Below are 18,580 nucleotides of genomic sequence, written 5' to 3' on the forward strand. Positions count from 1 at the left end.
AAAGTAAATTCATTTAATGATACCTCCAGTAGCTAGTACCTGTAATTGTTTAACCATATAACACCTGGCACGGGAGAACCCTAATTTGAAAATTTTGAAAATGCTTCCCAAATATGATTATCTAAATACGTCTATGGTTCTCTTTTATCTAAGGATCATGTTCCATACTCCTCAGCATCTGACCCAAGACTCTGTGTAAGTCCTACCTCTCATAAAAGTTGAGAAGTAGGTAGCTAACACTCTACCATTGCCTTTCTTAAGACAGACCGGCTATGCAAAAGACCTGCAGTTCTCTAAAGAATCTATAGTATTTTATGACTCCCCACATCTTTGTTCAAGTTGTTACCTCTGTGGAAAATACCATTCATTTTTAAATACTTGAGCTCCTACTATATGCTTGGCATTTGGTAGGGGTTGAGGATACAGAGGTAGTAGTGATCAAGAAAGGTAAAATTTTGGTGCATGATGGTGCCAGTTACTGAGAGAGGGTGCTTGCAAATGCAAGCACCTCTTCACCTGGAAAACATTTAGCCATCAACCACAGCTTATGTTCATTTCCTTGGTGTATGTCTCTTCATTCTCTCTTTAACCCAGACTGAACTGGTTGTCCTCTCCTTTAGGTCTTTACTGAACTCTCAATACACTTTCACGAGTATCTATAATACTTTATTAAACTTTGAGTGTCCCCTTACCAGATAGTGAACTTCTAAAGAGTAGATAACTTATAGTATACATTATTATATTCCCAGTTATAGTAAGAGCTTAATAATTATTTATAGAATGAAAAAAAATTACTGAATGAACCATTTTTTGGGCTCTGGTAGATGACAGCACCCCAATGTTGCAGTTAGGTGCCACTGAGTCAGTTTCAACTTATAGTGACCCTATGGACAACAAAACAAAACACTGCCTAGTCCTGTGCCATTCTCACAATCATTGCTTAAGGTTATTTATTATTGCCCCAATAGTCACAGAATAAAGCTCAAACTTCTAAACTTACCATTCAAAGCCTTCTCCAATCTAGTCCTGATCCAATGTCTAATCCAGTGATTTTTAACCCCAACTGCACATTAAAATAATTTGAGGCACTATTAAAAATGCTGAAGCCCAGGCCCCACCTCTAGAGATTCTGATTAGTTTGGTCTGTGAGTGGTGCCAGGTATCAAAAATATTTTTTGAAGTAGTCTAAGTGATTTCTAAGTGCAGCCATGGTTGAGTTTTCTTGCTTACTATGCTCTCTTCCCTATACCATGATGGAGAAGTATTTACTATTACTAAATAAATATATTTACATGGTTGGTAAGCACAATATGAACATAATACAAACAAGAACCCAAGTAAGAAGATTTAGGCGAAGTATCCCTTCCCCATTGTTTGTTTCCCCTTCTTAATCAGTATACTAGGCCTCTCCTTGTATCTCCCTTTCAACTGTTTGGGAGGCCCATTCATTTAGCAGATATTTACTGACAGCTCACAACATACCGGGAGCTCTGGTAGCATAGTGCCTAAGGCACTTGACTGCTCACCAGAAGGCTGGCGGTTCAAACCCACCAGCCACTCTTCGGAAGGAAGGTTGGGCAATCCTACTTCTGTAGTGATACTGCCTCGGAAACCCAAGGAGGGGTCGCTATGAGTCGGGGCCGACTCGACGGCAAACAAGAACAACACAACATACCAGGCACTAAAGAAGGCAGACAAGGAACCTGTACTGACAGAGCTTATATTCCCTTAAAGAAAGACAGATAACAACAAATAAAGTAAATTCATTTAATGATACCTCCAGTAGCTAGTACCTGTAATTGTTTAACCATATAACACCTGGCACGGGAGAACCCTAATTTGAAAATTTCTGTGGTATATATACTTCCACTATGGCAGACTCCAAGCTACCAATATGACTTTACTGAACAAGGAGTTGGGAAGAGGAGTGCAACAGCCTATTAATATGTAGTATTTCCAATATACAGTGCAATAGAAATAAAAAAATCTCAAAAGTATATGAAATAGTAAAATATAGTAAATTAATTAGGAAGTACTGAGTTTTGAGTATTTGATACCTTTGCTTTTAACAGAATTTATTTAATTGCAAGTTATATAATTTAATTTTTTGTTTTAAAATAATGACTGTTTTAACAATGGGCTAGTAACCTTCATAAATATTTAACAATAAATTCTTGCAAGCCAGTACGAGCCTGCTGCATACCACTGAAAAAAGAACATAAAGAAAATAAAATGAAGAATAATGATTAGAGAGCTACTTTCCAATCATGCAGAAGGCCTCTCTGAGGAGGTATTATTTGAGCTGGGACCTCAATGATAAAAAGAGACAGTAGCCTGAATGCTCCTTAGAAGTAAGTCTGTCCAGGCTTCGCCTCATCTATGTTAGTTATGTCAGAAGGGACCTGGAGAAGGGTATCATGCTAGGTAAAGTGGAGGGCCAGTAAAAAAGGGGAAGACCCTCAATGAGATGGATTGACAGTGGCTGCAATGCTGGACTCAAGCATGGCAAGGACTGTAAAGATTGCACAGGAATGGGCAGTGTTTTGTTCTGTTGTACATAGGGCTGCTATGAGTAGGAGCTGACTTGATGGCACCTAACACCACCACCACCACCACAAAGTTCTGGAAAAGCCTAACATTCCACCCAGAGGGAATTACAAGCATTCCATGGAGAGCGTATGCTTACCATTTGAGAACCAGAAGGCCAGCGTGACTAAAGCTCAGTGAGCACAATTACTAGTAAAGTCAAAGAGACAGCATTTACTAGATTATGTAGTGCCTAGTAGACCATTTTAAGGAGTCCAGATTTTTCATTCAGATTTTAACAAGCCATCTGGCTGTTGGATAGATAAATGGATTATTAGAATGGCAAGACTAGCAGCAACAGGAAACTTTGGAAAGTTAAAGATAATGACTTAGAGTAGATGGTGGTACTAAAGATGGAGAGGGTAGATTTGGGGTATGTTGTGGAGACAAATCAGTTAGGACTTGCTGAAAGGCTGAATGTGGGAGATGAAACAAAGATAGGGAATAAGGATGACTCTTGAGCTTTTGCCTTGGGTGATTAGGTAGATGGTGGTACCATTCATTAAGACGAAACAGCTAGAGAGCAGACAATTTAGGGACAGGGACAGAAACGAAGAATTCTACTTTAGACCTGCTGAATCTAGAAGTTTGGGGAAGGACCAATGTTAAATGCATAAGAGAATGAATGCCACATAGATGGTATTGATTGGGAAAGATGACAACAAAGAAGAATAGCATGAATGAAGAATAAAAGAGGGCTCAGAACAAACCCTAGGTGTTCCAAGTTTTACTGAATGAATTGAAAGGGCCCTAGCAAAGTACAGTAAGAAGAAAGGTGTCATGGAAGCCAAAAGGAGAGAACAGTCAACTGTGTTAAATGCTGCTCTGTGATCAAGATAAGGACAGAGAAGGGGTCACCATCTGGGAACACAGGTTCCTGGCAACCTTGCTAAGAGTAGTTTTAATAAACAGTGGTAAAGGTAGATTAGAGTGAACTGGGGCAACTCAACAGCAAATAACAACAACAGAGTGAACTGAAGAAGAAAAATAGAAGATAATTGCCCCTCTTGTTTGTTTTTTTTTCTTTGAACACTTTATTGTGGTTTGGGTGAGAGTGAAAGCTTACAAATTAGTTTCCCATTCAACAGTCTATACAGATTTGATTTCTTTATTTCGTGACATTAGTTGCAATCCCTCAACATAACATCACTCCTTCCACTTCCTCCCTGGTTTCCCCATTTCTATTCATTCATCTTACTTGCCCCTTCCTGCTTTCTGAATTTTGTTTTTGGGCAAATGCTGCCCTTTTGGTCTTATATGGTTGAACATTCTGAGGAGAACATTCATTGTGAGTGTTACTATTCACTTTTTTTTAGGCCTACTGTTTGGCTGAAAGGTGATTTCTGGGAGTGGCTTCAGTTCAAGGTTTAAAGGGTGTCTAAAGGCCATAGTCTTGAGTGTTCTACCAGTCTCAATCAGAACAGTTACGTCTGATCTTTCTTATGATTTTGAATTTTGTTCTATAATTTTTTCCTACTCTGTCAAGGACTTTCTGTTGTGATCCTGAGCAGAGCACTCAGTAGTAGTAGCTGGGCACCATCTAGTTTTTCTGGTCTCAGGCTAATGGAGGCTGTGATTTGTGTGGTCCGTTAGTCCTTTTGACTAAGTCTTTGCTTGAGTTTTTGATTTTCTTCACTTTTTTTTTTCCCTCTGGACAGGAAGAGACCAATAGTTATATCTTAAATGGCCACTCACAAACTTTTAGGACCCCAGTCACTATTCACCAAAGTAGGATGTAGAATGCTGTCTTTGTGGACTATGTTATGTCAATTGATCTAGATGTCCCCTAAGACTAAAGTCCTAAGCCCTCAAGCTCAGTGACTCAGTCCCTCAAGGTGTCTGGTTGTGGCTAAAAAGTCTGCATAACTTTGCCCTTTGTCTGTTCTACTATATACCTGGATATTTTTACAGCACATATAAATATGTAGAAATACCCTCTGCCAAATCTATACATGCTTATGGGTGTACTGCCATACACCATCCCACACCTGTTCACCTTACCTGTAGACCTATGTCTCCACTTGTAAATTACTGTTATCGCAGGACTGTATGTAATACTATTTACCATTATTGTCATTTACTCTTGCATATCTCCCAGTGTCTTCCTTTGCCTTTGTCATTTTGTGCTGACCTTCCTCTTACTGTGTTTTGTTTTTCCCTTCACCCAAGTTAATTCATGTCTACTATCTAGTTAGTGATTTTCCCTCTCTTCCCTTCCCATTCCTGGGAAGCATCAAAAAATGTTTCTTTCTGTACATAAACCTTTTCTTCACTTTTTACAGTAGTGGTCTCATACACTATTTCTCCCTTGTGATTGATTTATTTCGCTCAGTATAATGTGTGCCAGGTTCATCCATGTGAGATGTTCTGCAGATTCATCGTTATTCTTTAACATTGCTTAGTATTCCTTTGTGTGTATGTACCATAGTTTGTTTATCCATTAATCTGTTTATGGGCATTTTGGTTGTTTCTATCTTTTTGCTATTGTGAATAATGCTGTGATGAACATGTGTATCCATATATCTATTCATGTCAAGGCTTTTATTTCTCTAGGATATATACGTAGTAGTGGGATTGCTGGATCATATGGTAACTTTATTTCTAACTTTTTAAGGAGGCACCATATCATTTTCCAGAGTAGTTGTACCATTTTTCGATCCCAATTGCCTTTTTATTATTTTTTTGTGTGCTCTGGGTGGAAATTTACAGAGTAAATTCATTCTCCATTCATCACATACACTTTGTCTCATCACATTGGCTTCAATTTCCCACAATGCAAGAGTTCTATTCCTACTTCCTCCCCATAGTGTCCTTGTCTCCTTCCCTCCTATGCACTCCTGCCCCCTGAGCTGTCTCCCCATGCATACACAACCCTTCTATTCTCCCATGATTGAGCTCTCTAAGGAATGTATCTACCCAATGTAAATGTTCAGCTCATATGCCTGTCTTTTGTTTGGCAGGAAGCCACAGGAGTGGGTCCAATTCCAGACCTGAAGGGCAGCTAGGGGCCATAGTCTCAGGGGTTTCACCAGGTTCTATCAGACCAGCAAACTTGGTTCCTTTTTTTTTTTTTTTTTTTAATGATTTTGAGTTTTGTTCCACATTGTTCTCATACTCTATCCAGGATCTCCTACATAGATCCCCCTCAGGGTGGTTGGCAGTGATAGCCAGGCACCATCTAGTTCTGGTCTCACAGCCACATAGTCTGACAATTGCCTCTTTCTTATAGGTGTCTCTCCAGACCCCTATTAAGTGAATGTCATGTATACCACATAGCCTGTATTTTAAGTCAAACCTAATTTTAGTGAAAATCTGCCCAGCATTTGTATTCAATAATAACAAATAGAAACTTGTAAAGCAATTGTTTCCCTCAGGGTCGGTCCCCTCACTGTCCCAGACAAGATTTTTGTTTTCTTGTCTCAAAAGCTTTGCCCTCCCCATTCTACAAATCAAACCCCCTTAATCTTGATCCTTTCTATTCCTAGTCTCTCATCTCTGAATACCATTCATTTGGCATTTAGTGTTAGCTTCCCATTTTTGTTTGGATTCATTTTGTTAATATATCCTAGCTCTCCAACTTCTACACTAGTTCTCCAACTTTCAGTCCTAGCTCTCAACTTCCATAAAAGCCAAGGTGTACTTTTTTCTGTCTCCACAGAACTTAGTGCATATAGGTCTAACTCAAAAGAACTAGACAAACTTATTCCAATAAATAAGGAGCACTGGTGGTACAGTAGTTAAAGTGGTAGGGTGCTTTGGTAGTCTATTTCCATAAAAATTTACAGTTTTGGAAATTCTGTGGGGCAGTTCCACTTTGTCCTATGCTGTCACTATGAGCCAGAATCAACTCCACAGCAATGGGTATTCCAATAAATTATTCTAACTGCAGCTACTGTTTTTATAATACTAGTCCAGATTTGGCCAAAAAGTTTCTTTTAATGCTTATAAGAAGCTTTCAGACAATGTACACTAAAAGAGATTCTACCCTCCCCTTGACACCTATTTAAAAAAATTCTGTTGAAGCATTTCATTTCAATTACTCTTAAGTAGAAAAATACCATGATGCTCAATATTCTTGTTTTAATTTCCCTTACATTCAAAGATGGTTTATTTGTTTATGAACCTCAAAGTTTTTTAAAAAAATTGTTAAGAACCATACATTTGAATGATTCAAAAACATAACTTGAGTACTGTAATTATTTTTTTACCACCACCCCCAAATCCCACTGTTGTTGAGTCGATTCTAATTCATAGCAAGCCTACAGGACAGAGTAGAACTGTCATAATCTTTACAACAGCCAACTGCCACATCTTTCTCCTGCAGAGTGACTGATGGGTTATAACTGCCAACCTTTCCATTAGCAGCCAAGCTCTTTAACCACTGCACCACCAGGGCCAAAGCATAATTTATTTCAGTACAGGCAGTCACCCGGATTCCAAATGAGTTCTGTTCCTAAATCTTTAAGTCAAATTTGTATATAAATCAGAACAGTTAGATACAGTTCATATCTAAATTAGTCAAATGTCTGTGTTGTATATAGTATATCCTTCTATGCATAAAAAAAGAAATACTTCCAGATACAGTAAAACATCTAACATAATAATACAACAATAATGCTTCGATGTGCATTGCAAAGTAGCACCCATCAGTTATTACAAATTATTGTATGTGTTCTGAATTTTTAAATATAGTAGTCTTTATGGGGGTTGGTTCATAAGTATGGGTTGTACTTAAGTTGGACATTCTTAACCTGGGACTTGTGTTTTTCTCAATTTATAATTCAAATTTCCATCTAGATTATGGATACACCAGTGGTTACCCATCCCCAGTCTTCTTCTTTCCATTCTGTAGTCTCACTGAAAGATTTCAAGAATATTTATATATCATCTTAATTTTATGAAGACCATTTAAAGATAATCCAATTTACAGTTTTGAAAGTCTACAAGAACTGCAAGGCACTCTGGTGATGCAATGTATCTGATACAGCCTGCTTGCTAATGACAGCCAAACCTATACATTTCGGCAAGATATTCCTCTTCTGCTCTGGTACCACATTTCTAACTCTACTTGGATATATTCCAAACACCTTGTGTATTTGGTCCACAACATGGTATGTTAGAAATAGTTAATCTGCCTCTCATATTTCAAATTCAACACATTCCAAACTGAAATTTGTATATTACCCTCACTAAACCTGTTCTTCTCCCCTTAGTTCCTATCAGCAAAAGGCATCATCACCCACCCAGCTACCTAATCTCAGAAACCCAGGAGTCAATTTCAGACTGGTTCCTTTTCCTTAGTCACCACATTCACTTGGTTCCAAGGACTGCTGAGTTACCGTCCTAAATATCACACAAAGTCTTCTCCCTTATCCCAGCCTCATTGCTATTGCCTTATTTCAGGCTTTTATCACTTCTCTGGATTAGTTCATCTTAATTGATTTCCATGCTTAAGGCATCAGATTCCTTTCCTAACCTGATTCTGTTCCTCCAGTGTCTACTTAAGTAAAAGTGCTTATGGTAGAAACCTAGTCATTATCTTGTGTTGTTGTTGTTGTTGTTGCAGGTAGTCTAGTTGATTATGACTCATAGCAACCATATAGCACAGAGCAGAACTATCCCATAGGCTTCCTCAGCTAGCAACAAGTTTGGTTTAACCTCTATGGGTGCAGATTGCCAGGTCTTCTCTCCCACAGAGCTGCTGGTTGGGGTCAAACTTCAGCTTGTAACCGAAAGCTTAACCACTGCATACCAGGGTTCCTGGCAGTTCTTATAAACTTTCAAAATATAAATTTGATTATCCATAGATGTACTCCTTTCCAAAAATCCACTGTCATCAAGTCAATTCTGACTTACAGCAACCCTAAAAGACAGAGGAGAATTGCCCCATAAGGTTTCCTAGCTGGTAAATCTTTATGGAAGCGGCCTGCCTCATCTTTCTCCTGAGGAACAGCTGATGAGTTCGAACTGCTGAACTTTTGGTTAGCAACAGAATGCTTCAACCACTGTGCCACCAGAACTCCTAGTTAACTACAAGGTTCCCCAAAACATGCATGGAAATGGTTTTCTTATGTTAGTATCTAGACCATTCTTCTCTTCCATCGTCTCCATTCACCCATCAAACACTCAGCTCAGGTGTCATCTTCTCTTGGAAGCCTTCCCTGAGTCCCCCAAGCAGAGTCAGATGCCCCTCTCATTGTTCCCATAATATACTGTGCATGCATCAATCACTGTCCTTACTCTGCTTAATTGTAATTATCTGTTTACTTTTACGACTTCGTTGAAAGCAAGGGCTACAAATATTTCATTTCTCTATGTTGGATATTGATAATAATGACTAGAACACTGTAGGTACCCCTAACATATTCTGCAATCCAGCACTATCTTAAATATCTCTGAAGTACTACTTTCAGATTAGACAGAGAGCACTGCCAATAGTGTGGCTGAGGAAATAAATAAGGACAGCCTGAAACAGTAAGGATAAGTTCAAGTTATTATGAAAGTCAAAGTTACGCAGTCACAGAGAAGTGAGAACTACTGCTAAAGAGAGGGTTGCTGTCCAGTGATCAGTCGTAAAAAAAAATTCACATAAAAAGCCTTACTTAGCCTTTTACAGAAAAAACTGGCAAAAATGGTAATTCACTTGCCCAGGACAGTACAAATCCCTATACATGCACCAATGATAATCATAAAGCATTAGAGTCTTTAAGGAAGAAACACATTTCTTACCATAGTGAAATGGAAAGTAAAAAATCAACTCCTTCCTTTAATACATCCAAGGAAAATTCCAGTCAATTCACATATCAGTTTAGGGCAGAAAAGGCTACCTACACCAAGTCAGATCTGTACAGCAACTCTCTTCTCTACATGCACCTGCTTGCAATATTTCCCTCACAGCACTGTAGGGTGAGATCAATGTGGAGAGAGGTTAAAGTAATAAACTTTAGAGGAGTGGGTAGTTAACAGCAATTACAAACCCCAAATCCTTGACATTAAGGGAACAGAAGTTTCAATGTTCCCTAAACCATACACTAATAATACAGCTAAGACAAAGAATAGCGGTGTCCCAATTTGAAAAAAGAAAAAAGCCATATATATTCCCTTTTGAAACTGGGTTTTTTGTTTTGACCTTCCAACACAAATTAATACTATGTTTAAACCACAAACAGAACTGACACTCACCACCCAGATATGGTAATAAGCTTTTCAAATGCATTCTTTTATTTCTTCCTAAAGTAGTTACATACTAATTTACTAGTAAAACGGATCAGTTGTCCCAGGATTGAGCAAATCTGAAGGTTACAACAGTTCCACCTCGTAATTTCTTCATGAAAATTCTAAGGTAGCTGGCGTGGAAATGCAAGTTGGAGAGAGAGAGGAAGGCATTAGTTATCTTCTAAAATGACTTTTGGAAAAATGCACAACGATGGCTAGAAGGCAACACAGCCAGTAACATTTTCTACAAGTTCCAAACCTTTCTTGATTAGTCTTAAAATCTCTACTCCTACCTATAAGTTAAACGCTCTTCTCTCAGTAATGCCATAGCAGCGATAGGGCGGGGTGGGGAGCCACAGGCTATCTTGGGCAGGGTCAGACCTGCAGGTTTCTCAAGGTTTGCCTGGAAGGTAGTCAGACACTCCCTCGCCCTTGTTAGAGATGGGGAGATTCCAATTCTCATCTCTCATTCTTTTGTTCTGGGTCTTTCTTAAGGCCCAGGGCCTGATGGAGGGAAAGAGAGGAAATAAACCTAAAGAACAAATCATCGGTAGAAACTTCTAAATGCATATATACGTTTTTACACCGATACACAGCATTACACCGTTACCTTGGAAACCAAGCCAACCACTTAATCCCTCCTCAAAGATCTAGGGACCCATTCTTTCGGCCCAGAGGTCGTGGACTACAGGATGTTGGGACCAGGAAAGTGAGGGTGGTCTTCTCTCGAGGCCCCGCCCGGGGTCCCGTTTCCCCGAACGCCTACCGAATAGAGGAGTATTACAGCGCTGGAACCCGTGGGGCCGATGGATAAACAAGAATTAGATGAACTGGAAGAATCCATGGTGCGGCTGCCGTCCCAGGCGAGCCTGGGATTCCTTGCTAAGCGACAGTAGTGCTGCAGCTGCTGGGGGCGGTTCTTCCGCGCAGGGCGGCCCGACCTCGCCTAGAGCGGCAGTACCCTCTGCAACCGCTCCAGGGAACCCCGGGTGCCGCCATCTTAAGCCGGACGGAAGCCGCGTGAGGACCTGGCGCGTGCGCGCAGACTTTCCGGGAACCCGGAAGCCGAGTTGTATCGTGGTTGGGGCCTGGGTCCCCAGCCCCAGACACTACGATGTCACAGGCAAAAAGCCCAATGTCTTGCGCGCCTGCCAGCTCTCAGTCACTTCTGGACACGTTGCTCCAGAATTTCTACGATTTTGGTGAGTGCGCGCCCTCGGGAGCCCAAGTGCAGATCGAACTTGAGAAGCGTGGGTCTGCTGTGCGTCAGAAACTCGTGGGAAGTGGCTTTCCAATTCGTCAGACCTGTTTCCGACCTGCTCCTGGGTCTGAGGTCTACCGTGGTCACTAAGGCTGCTTTCACCCCACCTCCACCTCATGGACTTGCTTCCGTACCAGATCATGCAGAATCCTTAATAATGTTTATTATCAATTTCAGTCATAGAATAACATGTGATAAATATAGTTGTAAATTGCTTAAATCGAGCCTCCAACTGTTGCCTGAGTGTGTGGGACCAACCTGGTTGCTTTTCGGAAGCACCAGCGGGTTTCAGAATTCACTGCAGTGATTCATGCAGAACCTTGGACTCGAAGTAGCCCACTTTTTCATTTCTTTCAGACTCCTCGGGAGTCCCCTCTCCACTCCCTGATTCCCTGCCCAGTGCTGACCAGACCCGGTACTTTGGTTTACACGGCCACCCTGGGGCCTCAGGCCAGTCGTTGATAAACTACCATTATCATTCAGGTGTCTCTCGGTAAGGACTCCAGAAACGTTTCTCGTAACTTTTTTTTTTTCTTTTAACATAAATTGACCGACCTATGTTCTCCTTCCTTTATTTTGTTGGGGAAAGGAAAATTAAAAAGGTTATTATTAAAGTTAACAATGCTGAAGACTGGTTCCACATACTTAGAAAGAACTTGTCCCAAGATAGTGCAAATCTGTTATATGCACCAAAAATTATCATAAAGCGTTAGTGTCTTGAAGAAACAAACACATTTCTTAAATTTATAAAGTGATAATTCAAAAGCTTTTTTTATTTTAGAGCTGCTGTTGTTGTTATGTGCTGTCCTCTTGGACCTGACTCATAGTGACCCCTCCTTGGGTTTCTGAGGCAGTATCACTATGGAAATAGATTGCCCAACTTTCCTTCCGAAGGGTAGCTGGTGGGTTTGAACTACCAGCCTTCTGGTTAGCAGTCAAGTACCTTAGGCACTATGCTACCAGAGCTCCTTATTTTAGAGCAGGTTCTCAAAATTCTAACCTCACTTAAACAATATGAATAATAGCTTAAAAGTATTGAGAATTTACCAAATACTATATGCTTTTCATGTGTTTACTCATTAAATTTTCACAACTTTATGAAGTAGATACTGTCATTATCTGTTTATTGTCTGTGCTGTTATTAACCCCATGGTTTAGAATTTAGAAACAAGCAGTAGAGGTTAAAAAAAATTGCTGAAGATTACCTAACTAGTAACTTGAATAGCCTAGATCCCCATATAATACAGCTCCAGACCTTACACTTTTATCTAGTTATACAGTGTACAGAACAGTGCTATGCCCTTGGGAATATTGGAGGACAGAAAAGACCTAGTCTCTGACCTTCAGAAATTTAAAGTATGGAGGAGAAGATTATCTTGCAAAATCCTAAGTGTAGTTTATGTCAACACAGTCTGGAAATTTCTAGGCTAGGAACTCTAAAGGCATAGGCTGTGCCTACTTGTTTTTATATTTCTAATCTCTGGTAGCATAGTGGATAAGACACTTGCCTGCTAACCAGAGGGCTGGCGGTTCAAACCCACCAGCCACTCCTAGGAAGGAAGGTTGGGTAATCCTACTTCCGTAGTGATACTGCCTCGGAAACCGGAAGGAAGGTTGGGTAATCCTACTTCCGTAGTGATACTGCCTCGGAAACCCAAGGAGGGGTCGCTATGAGTCAGGTTTGACTCAATGGCACATAACAACAACAACAACAATGCCAGAATAGTAGTTCTGGTGACATAGTGCCTAAGGCATTTGACTATTAACCAAAGGCTGGTGATTCAAACCCATTAGCTACTCCTTGGAAAGAAGATTGGGCAATCTACTTCTGTAGTGATAGTGCCTGGGAAACCCAAGGAGAGATCACTGAGTTGGATCTGACTCAATGGTAGTGAGTTTGAGTTTGGTTTAATGCCAAACTTTAGTGGACTTTTAATGTGTATTGAGTGAAAGAGTAAGAAAATAGAAACAAACACCTAAATGATCAACTGATATTTTAGAGGGCTCTGCAATATTCATACTGTAGTTGGATTATGAGGCCTAGAATTCTTGACATAGCCTTCAGGTCAGAGTGTGAATAGAGATTTAGTAAAAAAAAAAAAAAAAAGCATTCAAATTACGCAAATTTTATCAGGTTTATCTTAATTTGTAACTATATGAAAGAAAATAGGATGACAATTGCACCTACTTGTAACATTGAGAACTGTTAAAAAGGAGCACTGGCTGCTTGTGCCAGACATTTTTAATACAAAACATGAGCTAACTGGGATTACCGGTCCCAAGGATTATTGCCATGATGACACTTTGAGTAAGGACCAAGGTAAGGACTAAAGTAATTGTGCTAATGAAGGTCAACAACATGAATGTAGTTACCAAGGAAAGAATTACTGTGTACTTTGGGTTTTGTATATTGTGCAGATACAGTGCTGTTTGAAGAAAAACAAGTAATTTATTTTTGTGTACTGGCTGCTTATAGATGTGGCATATGTACAAGTGCATTTATGTAGTTTAATATTGGTTATAGCTAAAACCAAAATACTTATTTTTTCTTTTTGTGTTTGAACAAACAGGAGATGAGGAAGGTGAAACAAAACAAAGAAGGATCAAAAAGAAAGGGGAAGGCAAGAAGAGAGGTTTGAGAAGCACAGCAGTCTTGGCAGAGGAACCGGCACCTCTACCCAGTTCTCTTGTAAGAGGCCAAAGGAAAACTGCTTCCAGCTTCTTCAAGGAACTCAGAGAAGAGCTGCATTGTGCTGCTGTAACCTCCACAGGTTTCCCTTCAGAACCAGAAGTCATTGCTGCAACATCTCCTTCTTCCCTGAAGAACAACAGGGAGCTAGTAGAAGTGGTAGAATTTCACAGCAGACGTAAAAAAAGAAAACTGAAGCCTGGCCAAGAAGAGAACACAAAGGTAATGAGGTAGTTTGTTTACTGTACTTGTATAGTTAAACCTCTGATACTGGAGTATTAGCTGAGTAATCTTATATTCCATATGACCACCCTCACACTCTAGGACTTGTTAAAAGGATTTATAGGATTTGACGGTGGTACTTAATAGTTTATTATAGCAAAGGGAAAGTGAAGTCTAAAGGAAACCAGACATAAGCTTCCACAAAGTAGAGTCACAAAGCATGTGCTTCATTCCCCCAAAAACAGTGTGTGACAGTACACGCTAAAGTGCTGTCAGCCAGGGACGCTCTCCTGAGCCTAATACCCAGGGTCAGTCATGTAGGAATGCAGTGGTTATATGACTGACTTAAGTTACTGATGTTCCAGACCCCCATAGGAAAGTGGGTGTTAGCCATAAACCACAGTGTTAGTATACACTGTGGTTTAAGGCCTCGAACAAACAAACAAAAAATCCACTGCCATCAAGTTGATTCTGATTCATAGCGACCATATAGGACAGAGAAGAATGCCCTATAGGATTTCAAAGGCTGTAAATCATTATAGAAGCAGACTACTTCATCTTTCTCCTGCAGAGAAAGGCTGGGGAAAATAAAAATACAGAGGCTATTTTAAGGCCAGGGCCTGAGGTAGGTGGGCATGGGGCTTGCTTGGGGGTGGCTGGTGGGTTTGAACTGCCAGCCTTTTGGTTAGCAGCCCCATGTTTTAACCACAGTGCCTTCAGAGCTCTCAAGGCCTCAGGCATTCAAAAAAAAAAAAAAAAAAAGACACTGTAATCACACAGAATATGTTAAACTCAGTTCCCAGTTCCCTTTCTGCTTTAATAGCGCAAGAGAAAATTCAGTCATTCAGCACTGTTTTTGGTGCTCTTAATATGTGCCAGCCACTGTTCTAGGTATGGGAGAAAGCAATGAACAAAACATACAAGAGCCTCACCCTTATGGAGCTTACATTCTGGTGGGATAATGATTTCACTGAGCACAAGGGAAGTGTGGTTGCCTATTCAAACTGTTTTTTTTCCACAAGGATATAATATGTATCAGGGCTTGAGGGCTGCTTTTTACTTGGGGGCAGCTCTGTTTGAAGGCTGGGACCCTAGGTAGGTGGGTATGAGACTCGGACTACTTTTCACTTGGGCGCAGCTGTATTTTAAGGCCGGGGCCCTAGGTAGGTGGGAGCAGAGCGATTAGGAACAGTTAAGGGAGACAGACTGTCAGTTTGTTGTCCTGTGGTGGCTTAGCATGTTGCTATGAGGCTGGAAGCTGTGCCTCCGGTATTGCAAAATGCCAGCAGGGTTACCCATGGTGGACAGGTTTTAGTGGAGCTTCTGGGCTAAGACAGACTTGGAAGAAGGAAGAGGCCATCCACTTCCCAAACAACTGGCCAGTGAAAACCCTTATGAGTGAAACACTGTCTGATATATTACTGGAAAACTTTATGAATAGCCCTGAAACATTGTCCAATATAGTGCTGGAAGGTGAGCCCATCAGATCGGAAGGCCCTCAAAATTTGACTGGGAAGAACTGACTCCTCAGAGTAGGAAAGACCATAATGATATGGTTAGAGTAAAGCTTACAGGACCTCCATTGGCTGATGTGGCATGACTCAAAATGTCAGAAACAGATGCAAATATCCATTAATAATTGGAACATGGAATGTACAAAGTATGAATCTAGGAAAATTGGAAGTTGTCAAAAATAAAATGGAATGCATAAAGATTGATATCCTAGGCATTAGTGAGCTGAGATGGACTGGTTTTGGCAATTTTGAGTCACAACTATATAATCTACTATGCTGGGAATGACAAATTGAAGAGAAATGGTGGTTAAAAGACTTTTCAAGATCTGTCCTATAGTATAATCCTGTTAGTAATAGGATAATACCCATACGCCTACAAGGAAGACCAGTTAGTACTACTATTTTTCAAATCTATGCACCAACCACCAAAGCCAAAGATGAGGAAATTGAAGATTTCTGCCAACTTCTGCAGTCCGTAATTGACCGAACATGCAATCAAGATGTGTTAATTATCACTGGTGACTGGAATGCAAAACTTAGAAACAAAGAAGAGTTACCGGTAGTTGGAAAATATGGCGTTGGTGATAGAAATAATGCTGGAGATCACATGATAGAATTTTGCGAGACCAATGATTTACTCATTGCAAATACCTTTATTCAACAGCAGAAGTGACGGCTATATATGTAGACTTCATCAGATGGAATTCATAGGAATCAGATTGATTATATCCGTAGCAAGAGGCAAAGGAGGAGTTCAGTATATTCAGCCAAAACAAGGCCAGGAGCTGATGGTGGAACAGACCATTAACAGCTCATGTGCACATTCAAGTTGAAGTTGAAGACAATTAAAACAAGTCCACAAGAGCCAAAATAGGACCTTGATAATATCTTTCCTAAATTTAGAGAACATTTAAAGAATAGATTTGATGCGCTGAACACCAGTGACCAAAAACCAGAGAAATTGTGGGATGATATCAAGAATATCATTCAAGAAGAAAGCAGGAGGTCATTAAAAAGACAAGAAAGGAAGAACAGACCAAAATGGATGTCCAAAGAGACTCTGAAAGTTGCCCTTCAGTGGACAGTAGCTGAAGCAAATGCAAGAAATGACCAGATAAAAGAGTTGAATGGAAGATTTCAAAGAGCAGCTCAAGAAGACAAAGCCAATTATTATAATGAAATGTGCAAAGGGCTGGAGTTAGAAAACCAAAAGGGAAGAACATGCTCGGCATTTCTCAAGCTGAAAGAACTGAGAAAAGAATTTAAGCCTTGAATTGCAATAGTGAAAGAGTCAATGGGCAAAATATTGAAACATCAAAAGAAGATGGAAGGAGTACAGAGTCACCATATCAAAAAGAATTGGTTGATGGTCATCCATTTCAGGAGGTGGCATATGATCAAGAACCAATGGTACTGAAGGAAGAAGTTGTAGGTACACTGAAGGAATTGGTGAAGAACAAGCCTCCAGGAATTGACAGAATACCCTTTGAGATGTTTCAAAAAATAGATGTGATGCTGGAGGCACACACTCAACTATGCCAAGAGATTTGGAAGACAACTGACTGGAAGAGATCCATATTTGTACTCATTCCAAAGAAAGGTGATCCCACAGAATGTGGAAATTATCAAACCATATCATTAATAACACATGCAAGTAAAATCTTACTGAAGATAATTCAAAAATGGTTGCAGCTGTATATTGACAGTTTCTAGAAATATAAGCTGGATTCAGAAGAGGACGTGGAACGAGGGATATCATTATAGATGTCAGGTGGATCTTAGCTGAAAGCAAAGAATACCAGAAACATGTTTACATATGTTTTACTGACTGTGCAAAAGCATTCAGTTGTGTGGATTATAACAAATTATGAATAACATTGAGAATGGGAGTTCCAGAACACTTGATTGTACTCATGAGGAACCTGTACATAGATCAGGAGGCTGTTTGAACAGAACAGGGGGATACCAGATGGTTCAAAATCGAGGGAAGTGCATCAAGGTTGTATCCATTCAACACTCTTACTCAATTTATATGCTGAGCAAATAATGCAAAAAGCTAGATTATATGAAGAAGAATGCGGAATCAGGATTGGAGGAAGAGTCATTAACAACTTGTGATACGCAGATGACACTTCTTTGCTTTTATTTATTTATTTTATTTTAATGTGATCTGGGTGAAGATTTACAGAGCAAATTGACTTTCCATACAGCAGTTCACATACACTTTGTCTCATGACATTGATCACAGTTTACCACAATGCAACAACTCCCCTCCCAATTCCTCCCCATAGTTACCTCTTCCCAGTGTCCATCTCTCCTTGCACTCCTGCCCCGTGAGCTGTTTCCCTGTGCATAAGCAGCCCTTCTTTCTCCCATGATTGTTCTCTCCAAGGAGTGTATCTACCTAAGGTAAATGTTCAACTCATATGCCTGTCTTTTGTTTGGCTGGAAACCACAGGTGTGGGTTCAATTCCAGACCTGAAGGGCAGGTAGAGGCCATAGTCTCAGTGATTCCACCAGGCTCTATTGGACCAGCAAACGTGGTCCTCCCCCTTTTTTTTTCTCCAAATGATTTTGAGTTTTGTTCCACATTGTTCTCCTTCTCTATCAAGGATCTCCTACATAGATCCCCTTCCAAGTGGATGACAGTGGTAGCTGGGCACTATCTAGTTCTTCTGGTCTCATAGTCGTATAGGCTGCAGATCGGATGGTGTACCAGTCGCTAGGACTAATTGTTTCCATGATTTTTGGTTTTCTTCATTCTTCTTTGCCCTGGACAAGAAGAGACCCATTGTTGCATCTAGATGGCAGCTTGCTAGCTTTTAAGATCCCAGTCGCTAATCGCCAAGGTAGGAGGTGGAACAATGTTTTGTATAATAATGTTATGCCAATTGAGCTTGATATCCCCTGAGACTATGGTCCCAAGCCCACAGGTTCAACTTGGCTGTGACCAAGCAGTGACTACCACCTTGCCCCTTGTCAGCTCGACTATACACCTGGGAATTCTGATCATTCACATAAACTTATAGGACCATTGTTGCCAACCCTATACATGTTCTTGGATACACTCCCCATTTCATAGACATACCTAAT

The 18,580-nt window shown here is 40.3% G+C and overlaps 2 protein-coding genes across 2 annotated transcripts in view; one reads left to right on the forward strand and one right to left on the reverse strand.

Moving 5' to 3' along the window:
* Positions 1 to 10,654, reverse strand: part of GNPAT (glyceronephosphate O-acyltransferase) — a 93,096-nt gene extending 82,442 nt beyond the window's left edge. The window contains exon 1 of the mRNA XM_007938487.2: positions 10,568 to 10,654. Within this exon, the coding sequence (XP_007936678.1) occupies positions 10,568 to 10,645 (78 nt within the window). The 5' untranslated portion in view covers positions 10,646 to 10,654. The remainder of the gene's footprint in view (positions 1 to 10,567) is intronic.
* Positions 10,655 to 10,915: 261 nt separating this feature from the next.
* Positions 10,916 to 18,580, forward strand: part of CUNH1orf131 (chromosome unknown C1orf131 homolog) — a 20,360-nt gene continuing 12,695 nt past the window's right edge. Inside the window, exons 1-2 of the mRNA XM_007938489.1 lie at positions 10,916 to 11,003; positions 13,633 to 13,973. Coding sequence (XP_007936680.1) covers positions 10,916 to 11,003; positions 13,633 to 13,973 — 429 coding nt within the window. The remainder of the gene's footprint in view (positions 11,004 to 13,632; positions 13,974 to 18,580) is intronic.

The sequence above is a fragment of the Orycteropus afer genome, unplaced genomic scaffold (assembly GCF_000298275.1).
Source record: "Orycteropus afer afer isolate SDZICR_OR568_19922 unplaced genomic scaffold, OryAfe1.0 scaffold00050, whole genome shotgun sequence".
NCBI lineage: Eukaryota > Metazoa > Chordata > Mammalia > Tubulidentata > Orycteropodidae > Orycteropus > Orycteropus afer.